The sequence below is a fragment of the Wyeomyia smithii genome, chromosome 2 (genome assembly GCF_029784165.1).
Source record: "Wyeomyia smithii strain HCP4-BCI-WySm-NY-G18 chromosome 2, ASM2978416v1, whole genome shotgun sequence".
Taxonomy (NCBI): Eukaryota; Metazoa; Arthropoda; class Insecta; order Diptera; family Culicidae; genus Wyeomyia; species Wyeomyia smithii.
In genome coordinates, this window is record NC_073695.1 from 38,743,791 (window position 1) to 38,760,192 (window position 16,402).

The 16,402-nt window shown below is 36.6% G+C and overlaps 1 protein-coding gene across 5 annotated transcripts in view; it reads left to right on the forward strand.

Moving 5' to 3' along the window:
• The window catches only part of LOC129724993 (uncharacterized protein DDB_G0271670), an 82,496-nt gene that overhangs the window by 51,142 nt on the left and 14,952 nt on the right, over positions 1-16,402 (forward strand). For 4 of the 5 annotated variants that reach the window (XM_055680339.1, XM_055680338.1, XM_055680341.1 and 1 more), the window contains exon 6: positions 4,552-5,172. In XM_055680339.1, coding sequence (XP_055536314.1) covers positions 4,552-5,172 — 621 coding nt within the window. The remainder of the gene's footprint in view (positions 1-4,551; positions 5,173-16,402) is intronic. The other variant, XM_055680342.1, reaches the window with a different exon arrangement.

Sequence of the window (16,402 nt, forward strand, 5' to 3'; positions counted from 1 at the left end):
TTTCTCCATCCTGGACTTTTTTTGACGTGGGACTACGTCTTGTTTTCTATACAGGTATGCATCCTGTAAAATTGTAAGTGAAATTGGCAAATGTTGTGTCAGATTTCAAAGGATAATAACAGTACAACCACATGATGGATAACAATAACCAATATGTTGTTGGATAGATAAAATGTTGAACAATTTTGTAATATGCTAGTTATCATTATTTTTTTATTGCAAGGCTTTACCGCCTATCGATAAAACGTGTCAAGGACAAATTTACGCGAACAATGAACCATTCACATGCGAGCATTCCTAGCACAGACGACATGAATAGATGACAACCATTCCCTGTGATTTTCTCTGCCTGCATCAATACCCAAAAAAATGACAGAGTTTCCCGTTCCAAGAGGTCAACTTATGTTTGCTTTCATGAACCTGGATTAATTTAATGTCTCGAAGGTAAAGGTTTTCGGAAAGTTTCTTGAACATATTCTAAACCTGCTGTTAAAGCGCAATAGAAACTGATGTCTTGAAAGAAAACATGAGCGTCGCTAGTTTCTCATCGTCTATCATTGTAGCTGGTACGACTTTTATTCGTGTGCCATCGAAACTGCAATGCTGCTACTGATGGTAGTTTATCTCATGAATATGCTAACCATAAAAACCATAAATTACTCAACAAGAATTGAACATTTTTGTAACGGTTATAAGTTGTTTTTGTTTATTTTTAATCCTCGATATTCACTAGATAACCATGACCGACATAATACCGAATGAGTAAGTTCTTAAAAATACTAATTTATAGAAGAGTAAGAGCTGGCGAGTGCTTGTGAATTTTTTGTCCATTTACTAAGATTTATTCAGAATCTTATTTTTTACATTTCAATATAGTTAGATATTTTTTTATTTCAACTTTACAAATAAAATAATAATTAGAACATTATTCTTATATTAGTTGTCTTCGTGATACAGTAAATATAATTGTTGGCAAATGAAACAAACTTATGAGGCAAAAAACAAGAATGAAACTTTTTGAACTTTAACTTCGTTGTAATTGTTAATCATAGTTTGCACAAGAAAAAAACACTACAGGCACAACATCACCAAGTGTATATGAAGTTTTTCCGAGTGTAGTTGAATATATTTCTGGAAAAACGAAAGGGAGGCTGAAGAATTAAAATACGCAAATCACTGTACAAACGTATTTATTGTGTCTGTAATTACAGTAATTGCAGTGTTTAGTCCCACGTCACCACTTCATACAACCCTAGGGCTGTATACCTTGTAGTATTTAAAAGTTGTGTAATAACTCCAAGTTTTTTAAAAAAATATAAAAAAAATTCAACTCTTTTTTGTAAATCAAAATTTATTATTTTGATTTTTGCCTGAAAAAAAAAATTTTTTTTCCGATTTCAAATGCTAATAACAACTTAAAAACTTACTCAAATTCAATAAAAATTGCTAAATCAACTTTCCGAGTGAAACTTTTGAAGTTTTTAATATTTTTTGAAAAAATTAGACATCGCGATTTTTGGTGATCCGTTTCACGATTTCCGACCCTACATATTGTGTTGTTACGATTTTTTTGCAATTTTTGATGTCTCTTTTATACTACGGATCCGACGGAAAACCCCGTTCGAGTGACAATAATTATGCTATAATTAGCTACTTTGGAAGAAATGTAATTGCTTTTTTGTCGTTATTGGGATCAGTGCTGGTAAAAATCAGTTTCACTAATAAAATTCTTCACAAATTACAACCAATCATTTTCAACATTCAACACCATTTCAGATGCATTAGGTTATAAACAGCTCGTTACTACAGCTGTCATACTCTGGTGAAATATTTCACGCCCATCGTTCACGGTCACGCAATTTTTCCCATTACTAGTCGCGTAATCTTACTGTACAGTACGCAAACTGACATTACAAAATTACAGTTTACAAAACAGAACTCAGAGTAATAAATTTTCAAAAAATTGAAACGATGAAATTCAAACGAACACGTTTTCATTGCGACTGATGGATTTTTTTTACGAATAAAGGAAAAAAGGAGACTAAACAATGCATGATAGTGAAATATTTCATGGTTGCACCAACGTTTATGGTGGCTATTTTTCACATTCAAGCTAAAGCGCCGAAAAGTATCAAATACTGTATCAATTTGAGAGCCATACACAGGGCATTCCTGAGGATTCTTTTTTCAGGAATCCTTTTCAAGAACGCTCACGAATCCAATGTGAGGAATCCTAGAGAATCTATGCGAATCGTATGTGTTCGTTCGGGTCCTCTTCTTGTTTTGCATATAAAAACAAAATTTTGTAATACAGTTGGCACTTTTTTTTCTTAGTTTTTGAAGTGTATTAGACTGGACATGATTAAAATTTATTGCCGGGTCTCGGCAATTTTTTGCCGAGAACAGCACCACTAAGGAAACAGGAGCGTGTACAGAGGTTCAAGTCTAATTTCTGATACCATTTTGGAAGCCCTGATAGCGACGATCGTTTTCTGAGAAAAGCCCAAAATTTCGAAACATACCTCAATGTGGGTTTTTCTGGAATCAGGATGCCCAGAGACCGAAAATCTACCCCAGACGACCTTCGAAATCTAATATGAATAAATGAGTAGTGAAACATAAGAAAGGATCCTAGGTTTTGACATTTTTTATCCCAAGCAACAATTTCTAATTTTTTGCCAGTGAATCAGGAACGACACTATATCTTATTTACTGCCTCATAATTTCTTGATTTCATCTATTGGTCATCAATAGTTTGAACAATTCTCAACGCTTTTGTTTGCAGTATGTAAAAACCAAGGTTGTTAACCAACAACATATCAAAAACGGTTATGCCCTCCAATATATTCTTACTATAGACATCATTGTTTCTTCAAAAAGAGAGCAAAAGAGAAAGAAATCAATGGGAAAAAGACAAATATGAAACGTCGAATGCTTGTATTCAATCTGAAAAAAGCATTTGTCGTTTCATATTTTCCCTATTCCCAATCTCTTTTTTTTCTCTTTTGATTTTTTTTTTTTTTTTTTGAAGGAACAATGATGTCTATTGTAAGAATATATTGGGGGCATAACGTGTTCACTTACACAGGCACCTTGTGCATTTCCTTATAATCACCTACTCCGAGATGGCAAGCGTGTACACTAAAATTGCAAATATCTCAAAAACGATAAGGTATCTGTTTTGTTGAAAAATGGCTTTCGTTTCAAATTGGACCTTTAGGCCCTCTGCACCACCTCTAGACCTTCATGAAATTCATCAAATTTTTTATATGTTGCTTATTGAACCTCAAGGAGATCTTTTTGTCTGGGAAAACCGGGTTCCGCAAACAGTTTAAAAAAAACCCACCCTAATCCGATATTCAAAACAAAACTTTCACTTATCTTAATGAATTCGCTGAATCTGTCTCGTACTCAAGTGCCTCAAAAACCTGCAGTCGCTTTCTACACGAATCACACCACTTGAAGGATAAAACTATCTGAAACAAAATATGTATGCAAATATCGATTGAACAGATAATTCTAGCATGTACAAGATTAGCCGTGCTGCTTGGGTGTAATCCACATTCAACGTGGATAGATTTTTAACAATCTTAATTTGTTTAATTTTTGATGTTTTCTTTTCTTTTATTGCCACTTTTTTAATGTTTCGATAAGGCCTGCCTGCTGTTTGATTCAAAAATAAATGCTTGCAACAACTTCCCCCTTATTCAAAACGAACATTTGTAGCTGGAATGATTTTGGCTGGAATAATTCCACTGATTTTGAGTCTATTTCAAATACAATTGTGATTTTTCATTTCGAGTGTTGTGTTACCTTAACGAAACATCTTCAAATTTCTAATCACTTCTTGAAACTTCGAATTTTTTATAACAATAATGAGTAACGTTATTTTTTATCGTTTTTTCTATCGTTTTCCAATGTACTCCTCTAAATTTTAACTAATTTGCGAGTTTTTATTACCTTCAAGTCACTAATTTTTTCTTCAATGTTTCTTGTTCTTTCTGAATTTGGAGAAAATTGGATTTAATGATGCCCATTCTTTTCGAGTTAGCTTTACCTTCAGAAACATCCACGCCACCACATCTTGATGATGAAACAATATATTTTAATTCTAAATTTTCTAAACTTCGTCCCTAAAATTAAAAGAGGGGTTTGTACTACCTTGTTGTTGTTGTAGTGTAGTTTAAATAGAAACAATTTATTGGTTTTGAAAATGCACTCTAGAAACGAATTGGAAACATTCTGAAAAATTGATAGAAAGAAAATCACTAAACATTTGACCAGCACGTTTAAGAATCGCACGCTTTAAGGGAATCAATGCTTTTGTTAGCTAGCACTGCAACTGTAGATTATTTTAACGACTGCCGACTTGCATTCACTAAAAAGAGCCTCGCCTGCACGCCAAAGCTTTAACCGTGCTATATTGAACCTAAAAATTCTTTATCAAACTACAATTAAAAAACTGCTTCTCTCGTACGGACCGTCCAAAACATTTTCCAAATCGCATACACACACACATAAAAAATACACATACAAAAACTCCCTCCTCAGAGGAACATCCGGTTTTGATAATTCTGGACGTGGTTATTATTTTGCAAGCCGGCCCCCGAGTTCGGCACCATCATCTGCACCTGGCGCGCACCACCACCAACAGCAATACCCCTCACAACCACAACCATCATCATCCTCGTCCTCGCACTATCACCAGCCCAGTCACGGCGGTTTCGGTTATCCGGACAGTCCAACGGGATCAGCAGGCGGAACGCACACTAGTCAACCAATCGGATTCCACCATAGTAGCGGCGGTCGGGATCGGCCATGTTGCTCGGAGTGTTGCTCATCGCAGGCCGGTGGTGGCCCAAGTCGATACCCGTCGGGACCAACCGGAACTGGACCGGGTTACCATCAGCAGCAACAACCTTCCTACCCGCCGTCGTCGTCTTCATCGTCGTCGTCGTCATCATCATCATCAGGGCAGTTTGGTGGAGCCGTTGATCGGCCTGATCATGGCCGACCGGGCTCCTGGAATTACATGAGTGGTGGTGGTGGCAGCCAGGACTATCACCATCAGGCTTCTTCGGCCGCCGGTGGGTCGTCCTATCCGCAGGGCAACCAGAACTACGGCAATCGGGGTGAATACCAGCGGCCGGAGGGAGGCGATCGGCAGCAAAAGTGAGTAGAGTTTTTTTTCTTGTTGAAATCGTTTGAATTTTCAGCGCACCGTGAATGTGCATGGTGATATTTTTAACTGCACAATAGTATAAGCTTATCCCGAATAATTCCACAAGCGTTTATCAAATCTACTGAAAATTCCTATCCAATCGGTACAACGATTGCACATTGAAAACGGTCTCGCTGCTGGTGCAGCGTTTAGAAAAGAACATTTGCTTTCACCAGCTAGAAAAGTGCATTTGCCGTTTGCTAATGGCGTTGCACGCGGCCACCCACTGAAAAACGCAGATGAGAGTCGAATGGAAGAGAGGGGAGTTGGCGGCGTTCCATAACAATACATCATCGCACACCCTCAGGGGAAAAATATTCGAAGGCGTGAGGAAATACTCGCTGCCATGCCGAGAACGAATCCTATTTTAGGATTTCTTTTTGCTGCATGACAGCCGTAGAGTGCAGTTCGAAAATTGCATGTTGCTGGCTCTGCATGCATGTCGATGTGGGTGTGTGTGTGCGCGGAATGGACCGGTTGGTGCAGAGAAGAAGAAAAAATACGAGCGGAAATAACATCGTACTCAATTGCACAAATGCTGAAGCTGGCAAAGCACATCACTTTGGCACTTTTCTTTTCCTTTTACCGATGGAAAATGCGCCCAGCGACACCTAACTGTTATTTTTCTTGCTAGAATGAAGGGGTAGACACAGTGAAAAGTGAGTTCATTAATGAAATCCTACCGAAATATCCATGCTTCAACTTTAATTTCCACAGTGCCCCACTTGACTTCTCAAAAGCACACCGAACAAACATTTCTGCAACCTTGCACTGAAGGAACGGCTCCCTACCTAAGCAGTAATGGGAAAGCATGAAGCATCAACTGTGGCAGTCTTCTGACAAACAAGACAAAATGCAATTCGATAGTACGAACGGAAAAGTTCGTCCATCTCACTTACGTTTTGCGTTCAAGAAAAATAACTCGTACCATCTGTTCGAGATCGGAAAAATCCAGAGCCAATAGAGTTTCATTATTTTTGCAATCGGTTTATCACCTCATAAACTTTCGTCTGATGGGGATCTAATAAATTGGCAGTAAAATTTTTCACGCTTCACCGAAATACAGCTTTGCTATTCAGATTGAAGTGTGGATTCAAGTAATTTCAATCAATCCAAATTAAAGGCACACTTAAAATTTACTGCCAAATATCGATAATTTATTGCCGAGAACCACTGAGAGCTCGTTTAAAAAAATGACAACTGTCACATTTTTTAATAAATCTCGGTTCACCTAACTGAAGTTTAGGCACAAATTATCCGATTTCTTGGTAGTGATAGCTCGGTAAAATTTTGTGCCGAAATTTCAGTTAGGTTATGCCAAAATTTACGAAAAAATAAGACAATTTTTTTAAGCCGAGCACTTGGTGGTGTGGTTGATACTTTACATTGCATCAACCTTAGCCAACATCTAAACATATAAAAATACAGCTCTGTCTGTCTGTTTGGCGGTCTGATCCCTATAGGCTTGTATATACTAAAATGATCGGCGTTAAATTCTGTATACTGGGGCTTTAGGGGCCGGAAAAGGTGACTAAGATAGTTCGAGACCCCTCCCTCCTCTGGAAGGGAGAGGTCCCATACAAATGAAACACAAATTTTTGAACATTTCGAATACTAACCAAGTAAATGGAACCAAATTTGGCATTTGAATGTTTTTAGGGGTAACTAATATATCCATAATGGTTTGAAGTCCCTCCCTCTTCTGGAAGGGTGGGGTTTCCTACACATGAAACACAAATTTCTGCACATCTCGAGAAATAATCAAGTAAATGGAAACAAATTTGATATGTTGAGGTTTCTGAGAGCAAGAGAAAAATATTCACGATGGTTAAACTTCCCTACCAAAAAGATGCACAGACGTCCAAGATGACGACATTCGGTTTCTGGATAACAGCCTAAAGTGACCAAACACCACTCAATATGGGTATCTCCGGGACCAGAATGATGCAAGGAGCTAAAATTGACCTCAGACACCATTTTGAAATTGTAAGATGGTAACTTCTGGGAAACAGCCGAAAATGCCCGAATTATACTCAATATGGATTTTCGTAATCGAGATGATGCATAGAAACCAAACATTGACCCTGGACACCATTTTGAATTTTAAGATGGCCACTTTCAGTTTCTGGAGAATAACCAAAATAACTGAATACCACCCAATATGGGTATTTCCAGGGTATTCCAGTCGGATTGATGCTAGGAAAACAGCACTGCATTCAGAATCAAGTTGATGCACAGAAGCCAAAAGTCGAGGATGTTGTCATTCCGAAAAAAACAATCATTTTAAACGATTAGTCTTTTGACTTTGATCATATCCTATGGCCGATTCGTCGTACATTTGAAGAATATAAACAAGGTATCAATGAATTCATGATGGATTGCATCAAAGCAATCAAAACTAGTAATGAAGCTTTTTATAATGTAATGGTAATGAGCATTCCCGTAATTCCACCTCCATAATATTCCACGAAAATTGACCACAATAACTGACTTTTTTCGGTAACGCTGTGTTGCATACTTCGATGCAAGTCGAGAATGATGGAAAATTGCATTCAATGAGGCGATAATCAGAAATGTGAAGAAAACATTTCTGATTATCGCCTCATTGAATGCAATTTTCCATCACTTTCGACTTGCATCAAAGTATGCAACACAGCGTTATCGAAGAAAGTCAATGTGAGCGATCTGCACGCAAGTTTGCGGATACAAGTGTAGTAGTATCTTATTCCTTGCGTGCAATTTTCACCATGCGTTATTAGTTGAGTCTTCAAATGTTAACCAAAAGTGTGACGAAGCTTCACTTCAAAATATTATCTATTTGTTTTAAAACAAAACGCGCCGATTTCGTCGTAGACTGGTAACAACGGATTTTTATTGAATTTGAGTAAGTTTTCAAGTTGTTATTGTCAATTGAAATTTAGGTCAATATTCTTTTTAAATAAACATATCTTTAAAAATAGTGCATCGAATTTGATGAAATTGTCACAGCAGATGCATTCTTAGTTGTAGTTTATAAAAATATTGTTCTTGGAGAAAAAATATTTGTACAATAGTAATAGTTTAAAACAATATGTTGAAAAATTATGTTCCGGGCTACTTAAAAATCTGAAAATCTCCCAAGGATTGTTGACAAAATTTCGAAATTTTCCTGAAAGTTTCAAGTTGGTGTTATTTTTTGTTTCAAAGTTGGTGGCGTAGCGCATTTTCAAGCGACAAGGGAGCGAGCAGTACCACTAACTCTTGAAGTTTTTAATACTCATATGAAAAAAGTAGACATCGCGATTTTAAGTGATCCGTTTGGGGCCATCCACATTCCACGTGGACAAATTTTAGACGATTTTGACCCCCCCTCCCCCTTCGTGGACAACTGCCCATATAAATTCAAAAAATTTTGGATGGATCGTGGGCATTATACAGACAGATACCCCCCCCCCCCCCCCTCCAAGCTGTCCATGTGGTATGTGGATGACCCCTTCACGAGTTCTGACCTAGTTTTAACGTAGAATTATACTACCCGCCGTGAGTTCAAAATCGCTTCACCGAGCACCGAGTATTGCAACACTCAGTTGGAATGATGCAGCTTCATCCTAAATGGGCAGATGTATGCCACAATATCTCGTGATTTCGATAACCCAGGGAGTTGTGATCTTTAGTAAAGTTGTTTCGAGTATATCAAACATAATTCAACTCTCGAATCTAGCTTCCCAAAACAATTCTGGTTTTTGGCTATCTAGTTGGTATATAGTTTCATACGAGTTTATAGTTTCGAGTATTTTGCACTAAATTAATCTCGTGAACTATACCGCTTCTAAATCTTTGGTCTTCATTGAAGTTGTTTGAGATGTCAGGATTTTGGTTTATGGACAGTTTGGTTAGGAATAAGACTACTAATAGCACCACACTATTTGTGAAGTTTTGTGTGTTATAACTAAATTTATTCCAAGAATCCAAATACTTAGAGAATGGTGGTAATTAGAAATTCAGCAGATGAGATTAAGGTTTTTTTTTCACTGAATCCATTGGAAAAGCGCTCTTCTAACTATACCTATAGTTTTGTCAGTAGAAATACAAAATTTTGGAAAACTAGAATTTCTCGGGATGAAAACAGTTGCTGAAGATATGCGATAAATTTCTTACGAATGCTTACGAGGGGGAGAGGGGAATTCGAGAAAATCTTACGGAAGATTGAAAAAATTAAAATACAAACAAAAACTTACAAAACTAAAAAAATCAAATTAGTTGAACTATTTTTCACCTTGGGAAAGCGTGAAATCACATTAGCTGAATGATTATGCATTTTACTTCGTTCACTTAATTTTCTGTTTTATTAATTTAACATGATATTGTTTTTTTTTCACAAATACGCCATATGTAGAAAAATCTCAGTCAAAATTCTTCATAAACACATTTTTCCTGAAAAAGAAAAGCTTACATAAAACTTATGGAGGGAAAGGGGGTAATGCAAAATCTTACTAAGCCTTATTATGGGGGGGAGGGGGGTTATAAAATTTCTAAAAAAGTCCTTACATAATTTGTGGATGACTCTTATAATAAATCGAATAGTTTCAACGAAGGAAGTTTATTTTTATAACTCACATTTCTTTAATTATTGCTGATTTCTACTACAGAACCGAAGCCTTTCTCAGTTTACGCCGATCAAAATAGTGGATAAGGCTAATCTTTTGAATGCGAACCTCGTGGGAATTTGTTTTACACGATTTCTATGGGAATTGGGACTAATCTCGAAACAGAGCTTAACGGCCTTATGTATCAGTTTCAGACTTCCTGAAATCTCGCTCTCACAAAGAAGAGACAGTGTGCTTTGCGCTACAAGACTCGTTTCTCATTCAGTCGCTTCGTGCTGTGTGCAGCGTGCGAGCGAGAAAACTTACCATTCGTACGAGCCATGTCTCGTCGCATGGGAATTTTTATTGCGACGTACACGAAGATATCTCGTCTCTCAACTTAACGAGTGCGGTGCATGGGCGTCGCGTACTTGAGACAGCTTGCGTGCAAATTCTCGTGAGCTCGTCTCGCGAGCTTGCCTCGCATGTTGCTTTGCGCTAATGGTGCGAGAAGGAAATTGATTTTGCGCAGAAGGAAACAGGCAGGGAATTTATGTTTTTTTCATTTACGGTGTTATAGCAGCATGCATCAAAACACCGTTAGAATTATCTATGATATAACCTAGTTCATTTATTTATCAATTCAAAATTCTATGATTAATTCATCCGACTTTTGTTAACATGAATTAAGAACGTTTTGTTACTATACTTATTATGCTAACGGTACGAAAATGCACCGGATGCAGAGTGTTACGTTGGTTAACAGAAGTGTTCCTTTCGTCGGTTTAGATGTCTTTGACTATCTTATGATAGAACTTTGTTTTGTAGTTCTAAGGATAAAAAATGTGGTTTGAAATTACAACATAAGTTTTTCGGGAGTTAAAAATAGTAAAACCATTGAAATTGTTTATATTTTCTAGTACATGTTGATGTTTGATAGAATTTTCGAATTGAGTACACTAAAGTCGCTTTTTATGCGGGGGATACATGCCGCGTAAAAAACCGCGTAAATTCCGGAATCCGCGTAAAAAAAACCCGCGTAAATTCTGCAATCCGAGTGAAGAGGAACCGAAATCCGCAAGAAAAAAAAAATACCGCGTAAATTCCGGAATCCACGTAAAAAACCGCGTAAAAGCGACCTTAGTGTATAGATATTGCAAATCAGGTTCTGAAGGTTCGTGATAATCTGATCGTAGTAATATAGTTTTGTGAATTCTTCAAGGGTCTGACGGCATATATCGTATGTAGGTACGGTAGGAAGCCTATACACCAGAGTAGTGAAACTGTATATTAGAGAAATGACAAAGCACTCACCGTTGAGGAAACTGTACACATCAAAACGGGCGAGCTGTATAATTTTTCATTGCCGTTATCCGTTTTGATGTTGACAGTTGCCTTAACGGTGAGTGTCTCTCTGGTGTAGGCAGCCTATACACCAGAGAGACGCAGAGACACTCACCGTTAAGGCAACTGTCAACATCAAAACGGATAACGGCAATGCAAAATTATACAGCTCGCCCGTTTTGATGTTGACAGTTTCCTCAACGACGAGTGCTTTGTCATTTCTCTAATATACAGTTTCACTAAGGTACAGTACGGGCGTCTCGCTCAGTTCGTAAAGCGATAAGACAACGTGTGGTGCGCCGCAGTCTCTTACCGAAGAAAAAAAAGAAAAGAAACCTCTCGTCGTTTCAGCGCGTGTACAGGAAGTCTGTGTACACGAGAAAGTCTCACGAGCTGTAGCGCACGAGCTGTATCAAGTATGTACAGTACGGGCGTCTCGCTCAGTTCGTAGTGCGATGAAACATCGCCTTGCGCATCGCAATCCGAACCGAAAGAGAAGCGAAAGAGCAACCTGCAAATTGCATGTGACGTGTCTCGTCTCGTAGCACATGCATGGAAATTCTACGAGCGAGAGAAAGATTTCTCTCGTCGCTTGAAATAAAAGCGCGTGCTCGGGAAGTCTGAATTCAGTTTTGTCTGATTTATTTCTCTCGATCAAATATGATCGATGAGCGGTTGAGCTTCATCCACGTATGGATGGCATAAGGGGTTATATATCTTTTAAGTTTTCGAAAAAGCTTCTTGAGAACATTTTCACAAATTTTCAAAATGATCTGAGCAATAGGGAGAAAATTAGAGCGATTGCATGCTTCTTTATTTATTTATTTATTTATTTTCGTCAAGCAAATGTAGACTACAGTTAAAATAATACAATGTTTTCTTATATTCTTTACATTATTTCCAGTAGTTAGTCGTTTTTTGATTTAATTTCTGCCCATAGTGATGTCGGTATTTTCGCAGTGCTGATTATAGTGACGCATCATGCGATTTATTGGGCCATTTTTTGAGTAGTTTGTTCTGTGAGAGTTTTCCGAAAATATTTTACGATTTCCTAATTGACGACTGGGTGCATATAAATTTAGTTGCGATAATAATTTAGAAGATTGCACGCGTTGAAAAATAATGTCATTGATAAAATAAAGCATTGATAGTTCGCGGCGTTCTTTACGTGCTTGTATGTATATAAGCATGCAGCGTGCTTTATATGATGATGGGGGTAATGCTGTCCAATTTAGCTTACGAAGCGCGTACAAAAGAAATTGTTTTTGGACAGATTCAATGCGTTCTTCATGTGTGACAATATAGGGAATCCATACAATGCTACAATATTCCAGAATCGGTCGGACGTATGTAATATATAATAGTTTGATTGTATATGGGTCTAAAAATTATGGCCGAAGCGTTTTACAGGGCCCAGCATATTATTTGCTTTGTTGATTATTGTGTTATAATGTTCTATGAATGTAAGTTTGGAGTCTAGGACTACGCCTAGGTCCCGCACGATTTTGCATTTTTCTACTGGTTGGTTTCCTAAGAAAATGTTTGTAGGTGGTGTTACTGTTTTTTTGCTGAAGGCTATTGAATTACATTTTCCAATGTTGAGTTGTAGTAGACTTTTGTTGCACCAAGTGTAGAATACATTAGTTTCATTCTGGAATATTTCGAAGTCTTCTGCATTGATTATTTTTATGAAGAGCTTCATGTCGTCAGCATATACAAGCATATGTATTGACTTAAGGAGAAGAAAATGTCATTTACGTATAATATAAATGAAGAGGGCCCAGGTGAGAACCCTGAGGAACCCCAGAAGTTACTTCTATTAGGTTTGAAAAGGAATTTTGGAAGCGGACTATTTGTGTTCGTTTTGTTAAGTATGACTGCAGCCATTCCAAAAATTTTGTTTCAGTTCCGTATATTTCGAGCTTGAAGAGCAATAAAGGTATGAGCTTCTACGTGGTTGCCGTTGTCCATTACAGTCAAAGTTATGAATGTCAAAAGATTTGTGATAGTTTATCGGCCTTTGTAAAAGCCGTGCTGTTGAGTTGTAATTTGGTGTTTTACTTGCTGAAAGATTTTCTCATTAATTATTGATTGAAATAATTTTGGAATGCATGAAATAATGGCAATTCCACGATAATTACGAATGTCAGATTAAGCGTCAGATTTGAAAATTGGCACTAAATAGGAAGTTTTCCAGAGTTCTGGAAAAACTCCATTCTTTAAAGACATATTAAAGAGGTGTTGTAATGGTGTAGATAGTTCTTCTGCCAAGTTTTTCAGAAAAATTGGAGCTATTCTGTCAGGTCCAGGACGTTTCGTAGCGAAGTGGTTCAGAGCTGTCAAATACATTCAAAATACGCTAGAGCATCCAATGCGTTATGCCCAACGCACATGCGTAGTACTGGTTTCAAAATAGATCATTGAATGCCTGAAAAAGCTCACAAATGATCTGGTTACGCACACTTCAACTTTTGCGTGTATTTTTTTACATAGGATATTTTACTTTGAACACAAAATGAATCCGTTAAGGTCCGAGTGTTGTATACCAATCGATTCAGTTCGACTAAATGAACATTGTCTGTATACATGTGTATGTGTGTATGTGTGCATGTACGTAGGTATTCGTAAATATGTGTAGTATATCAAAATCAAACAAAAAAACAAAAAAACGCCACCTTTTTTACTGAACGCATTATTTGATTTTAGTGTTTACAAGTATGTACAAATGGAAGCTCCACAGCCTTTTGAAAATCATACTGAGCGAGTTTTTTTTATTGGTTGCTTGAATTTTAGACTATTTACCAAAGAATTTCTAGAGATGGAGTATTTTACTTTTTGGACCATTTTTTCTCTCTCTATCCTTTTCATCTATCTCTCTCCCTTACTCTCGCTCTCTTTTTTTTTTTCAACTGCTATTTATTTCTCAAAAGTAAAAGTCATTTGGCATAATTTCCATACTATGTGTAGTTCATCAACTGATCGTAAATTAATGAACCTTTTATCCTCAATTACTTTTTACTAACCTAAATTTTACCATATAGCCTAGGTCTTCAAAAAGAGATACGAGTACACTTCAAACAGCCAAAATCCTTGAGTCTTGCGAGAAGCCTTCATTTTAAAAAATGCATTCAAAATAGAATTAAATTAACAACTATCAACAGCATCTGATGTGTACTGGGTGTCGGCATTTCAACAGCACTTGATCCTCACAGATTATATTGAGATTTTTGTTGATTTATTTAAATAATCATACGTATGATTCAAGAAACTTTTATATGGTAACAAAGCATTTAACGCGTTCCAGTATAATTCTATAATTTCTTGAGGGCAAGTTTGTAGAACTTTGCTGCAATTCGTAGAAAATATTCGATGCTAATCCATAATCTATAGTTATTATGTTCTTTTCTGGATCTTGCGACTTTTGAAAACGAAGCCGTTGTGGTATTTAAACTTGGATTATCAGATCAATAGTAGAGTGGATTATGGGTAATTATATCAATATGTAGTATGAATTGACAGACATATTCGCTGTTCTGGAATGTTTCTTGTTATCGTTACTGTCCGATTATGTCAAAAATTCTTCAGTTGTTTCTATTCTATCCAGCAGCAAAAAAATTGGTTTGGGATCGGAAAAATAAAACTCATACTCCAGTGATAACATTTAAACCATTTGTGAAAACGACGTCGAGGTTTGATTCAATGATCGTATTTGGTTCACCCTTTGGTAAACTATCTCTTAAATTTAATTTTAAACGATTTTTGGTTTACTGGCATAATAAATTTATATGTAGTAATAGTTAGTATAACGAAGGTTTCTGCATTGCTAGGCGGATTAATTCAGGTTTTTTGAATATTTGTTGTTTATTTCCTCAGTCGTTGAACGATCGTTTTTTGATACATGAAATTCAACTTTGCGAAAAAAAATGTTAAGGCGGTATCCATAAATTACGTAACGCTCATAGGGGGGAGGGGGGTATCCTTGAGCGTTACAATTTGTTACACAGGGGTGGGGGGGAGGTAAGTTCAGCGTTACGTAACAAAATATCTCTGCAGAGACTCTCCAAAAACGAGCATTTTAATCAAGGAAATCCCTTGCAGCGTTACGTAATTTTTATGGGGGGGTAGATGTTGGCGTTACGTTTCGTTACATATGGGGGGGTCCAAAAATCGGGTTTTTTGCGTTACGTAATTTATGGATGGCGTCCAATGCAATTTTTAGCGCTCAAAACATGTTTTTTCGGGAAAAACGTTCCCGTTCGCATCAAAAACAAAATACTTATGAATATGATCGTTCAGATACCCGGCACACTTCTAAACCAACGGAATAATATGAGTTTTTTGATTTCGGTTGATCTGCTGGGTCTCTATAGTAAACACCGCAAACCTTTGAAAAAAAAAAAAACGTTTCGGGAAAATGGCCATTACTCCACAAATAATATGTATTCAGTTTTTCTTACGTAGATTTTCGAAGTAACGTGAATTTTTGAATTGCCGCGGTTTTCATCACGCGGTTTTTTTACGAGGTAGGTAGGTATGAACTTGTCAACTTTTCTGTAGATTAGCCCTGAATATCAACTGTTTTGAATTTAACTTTTATAGTGATTTCGTACAATTTTTCAATGTTCTATCTTATTGTTTTTTTTTATTTTTTTTATTTTTTTAGCACAATACATCTAAATATTGGTAGCAGTGGTCATAAGCTTTTACAGATTGTTTGCTATGATGAAAAAAAAACAATTTCTTCGAAAGAAATTCATTTTCATCTCGCATATTTTGTTTTTTTTTTTTTTTTCAATAAGAGGGGGGGAGGAATGTTTGTAGTGATTTATTTATGTACTAATATCTATTCAGAATTAATATTGTGTGTTCTGCCACAAATGGTAACATATCAACACTATTATATATATTTGTACGGTCTTTTTATATCATTGAATGTTATTAGCTTTCGCAGTTAAGTTAATGTTATTGTAGGAAAATTATTAAACCTACTCGTCAAGGAGAAAAAAAGGAATAAAACAAAACTTAAAATAAACTTAAAACAATCTTACTGACTATAAAGTGAGCTAATCGTTGCAATTGAGGATTCCAACGATTTTTATCGGAATTTGTTGATAATTTGGCTTGACATATTTTCTAATGTTTCTACATTAGTGAACCTATGTTGCTCGTTCGTGCTAAACCAGGGAGGACGCTTCAAAATCATTTTCAAAAGTTTATTCTGAATCCTTTGAAGTGTCTTCTTCCTGGTTGCAAACGCATATTTTGGTTGTTT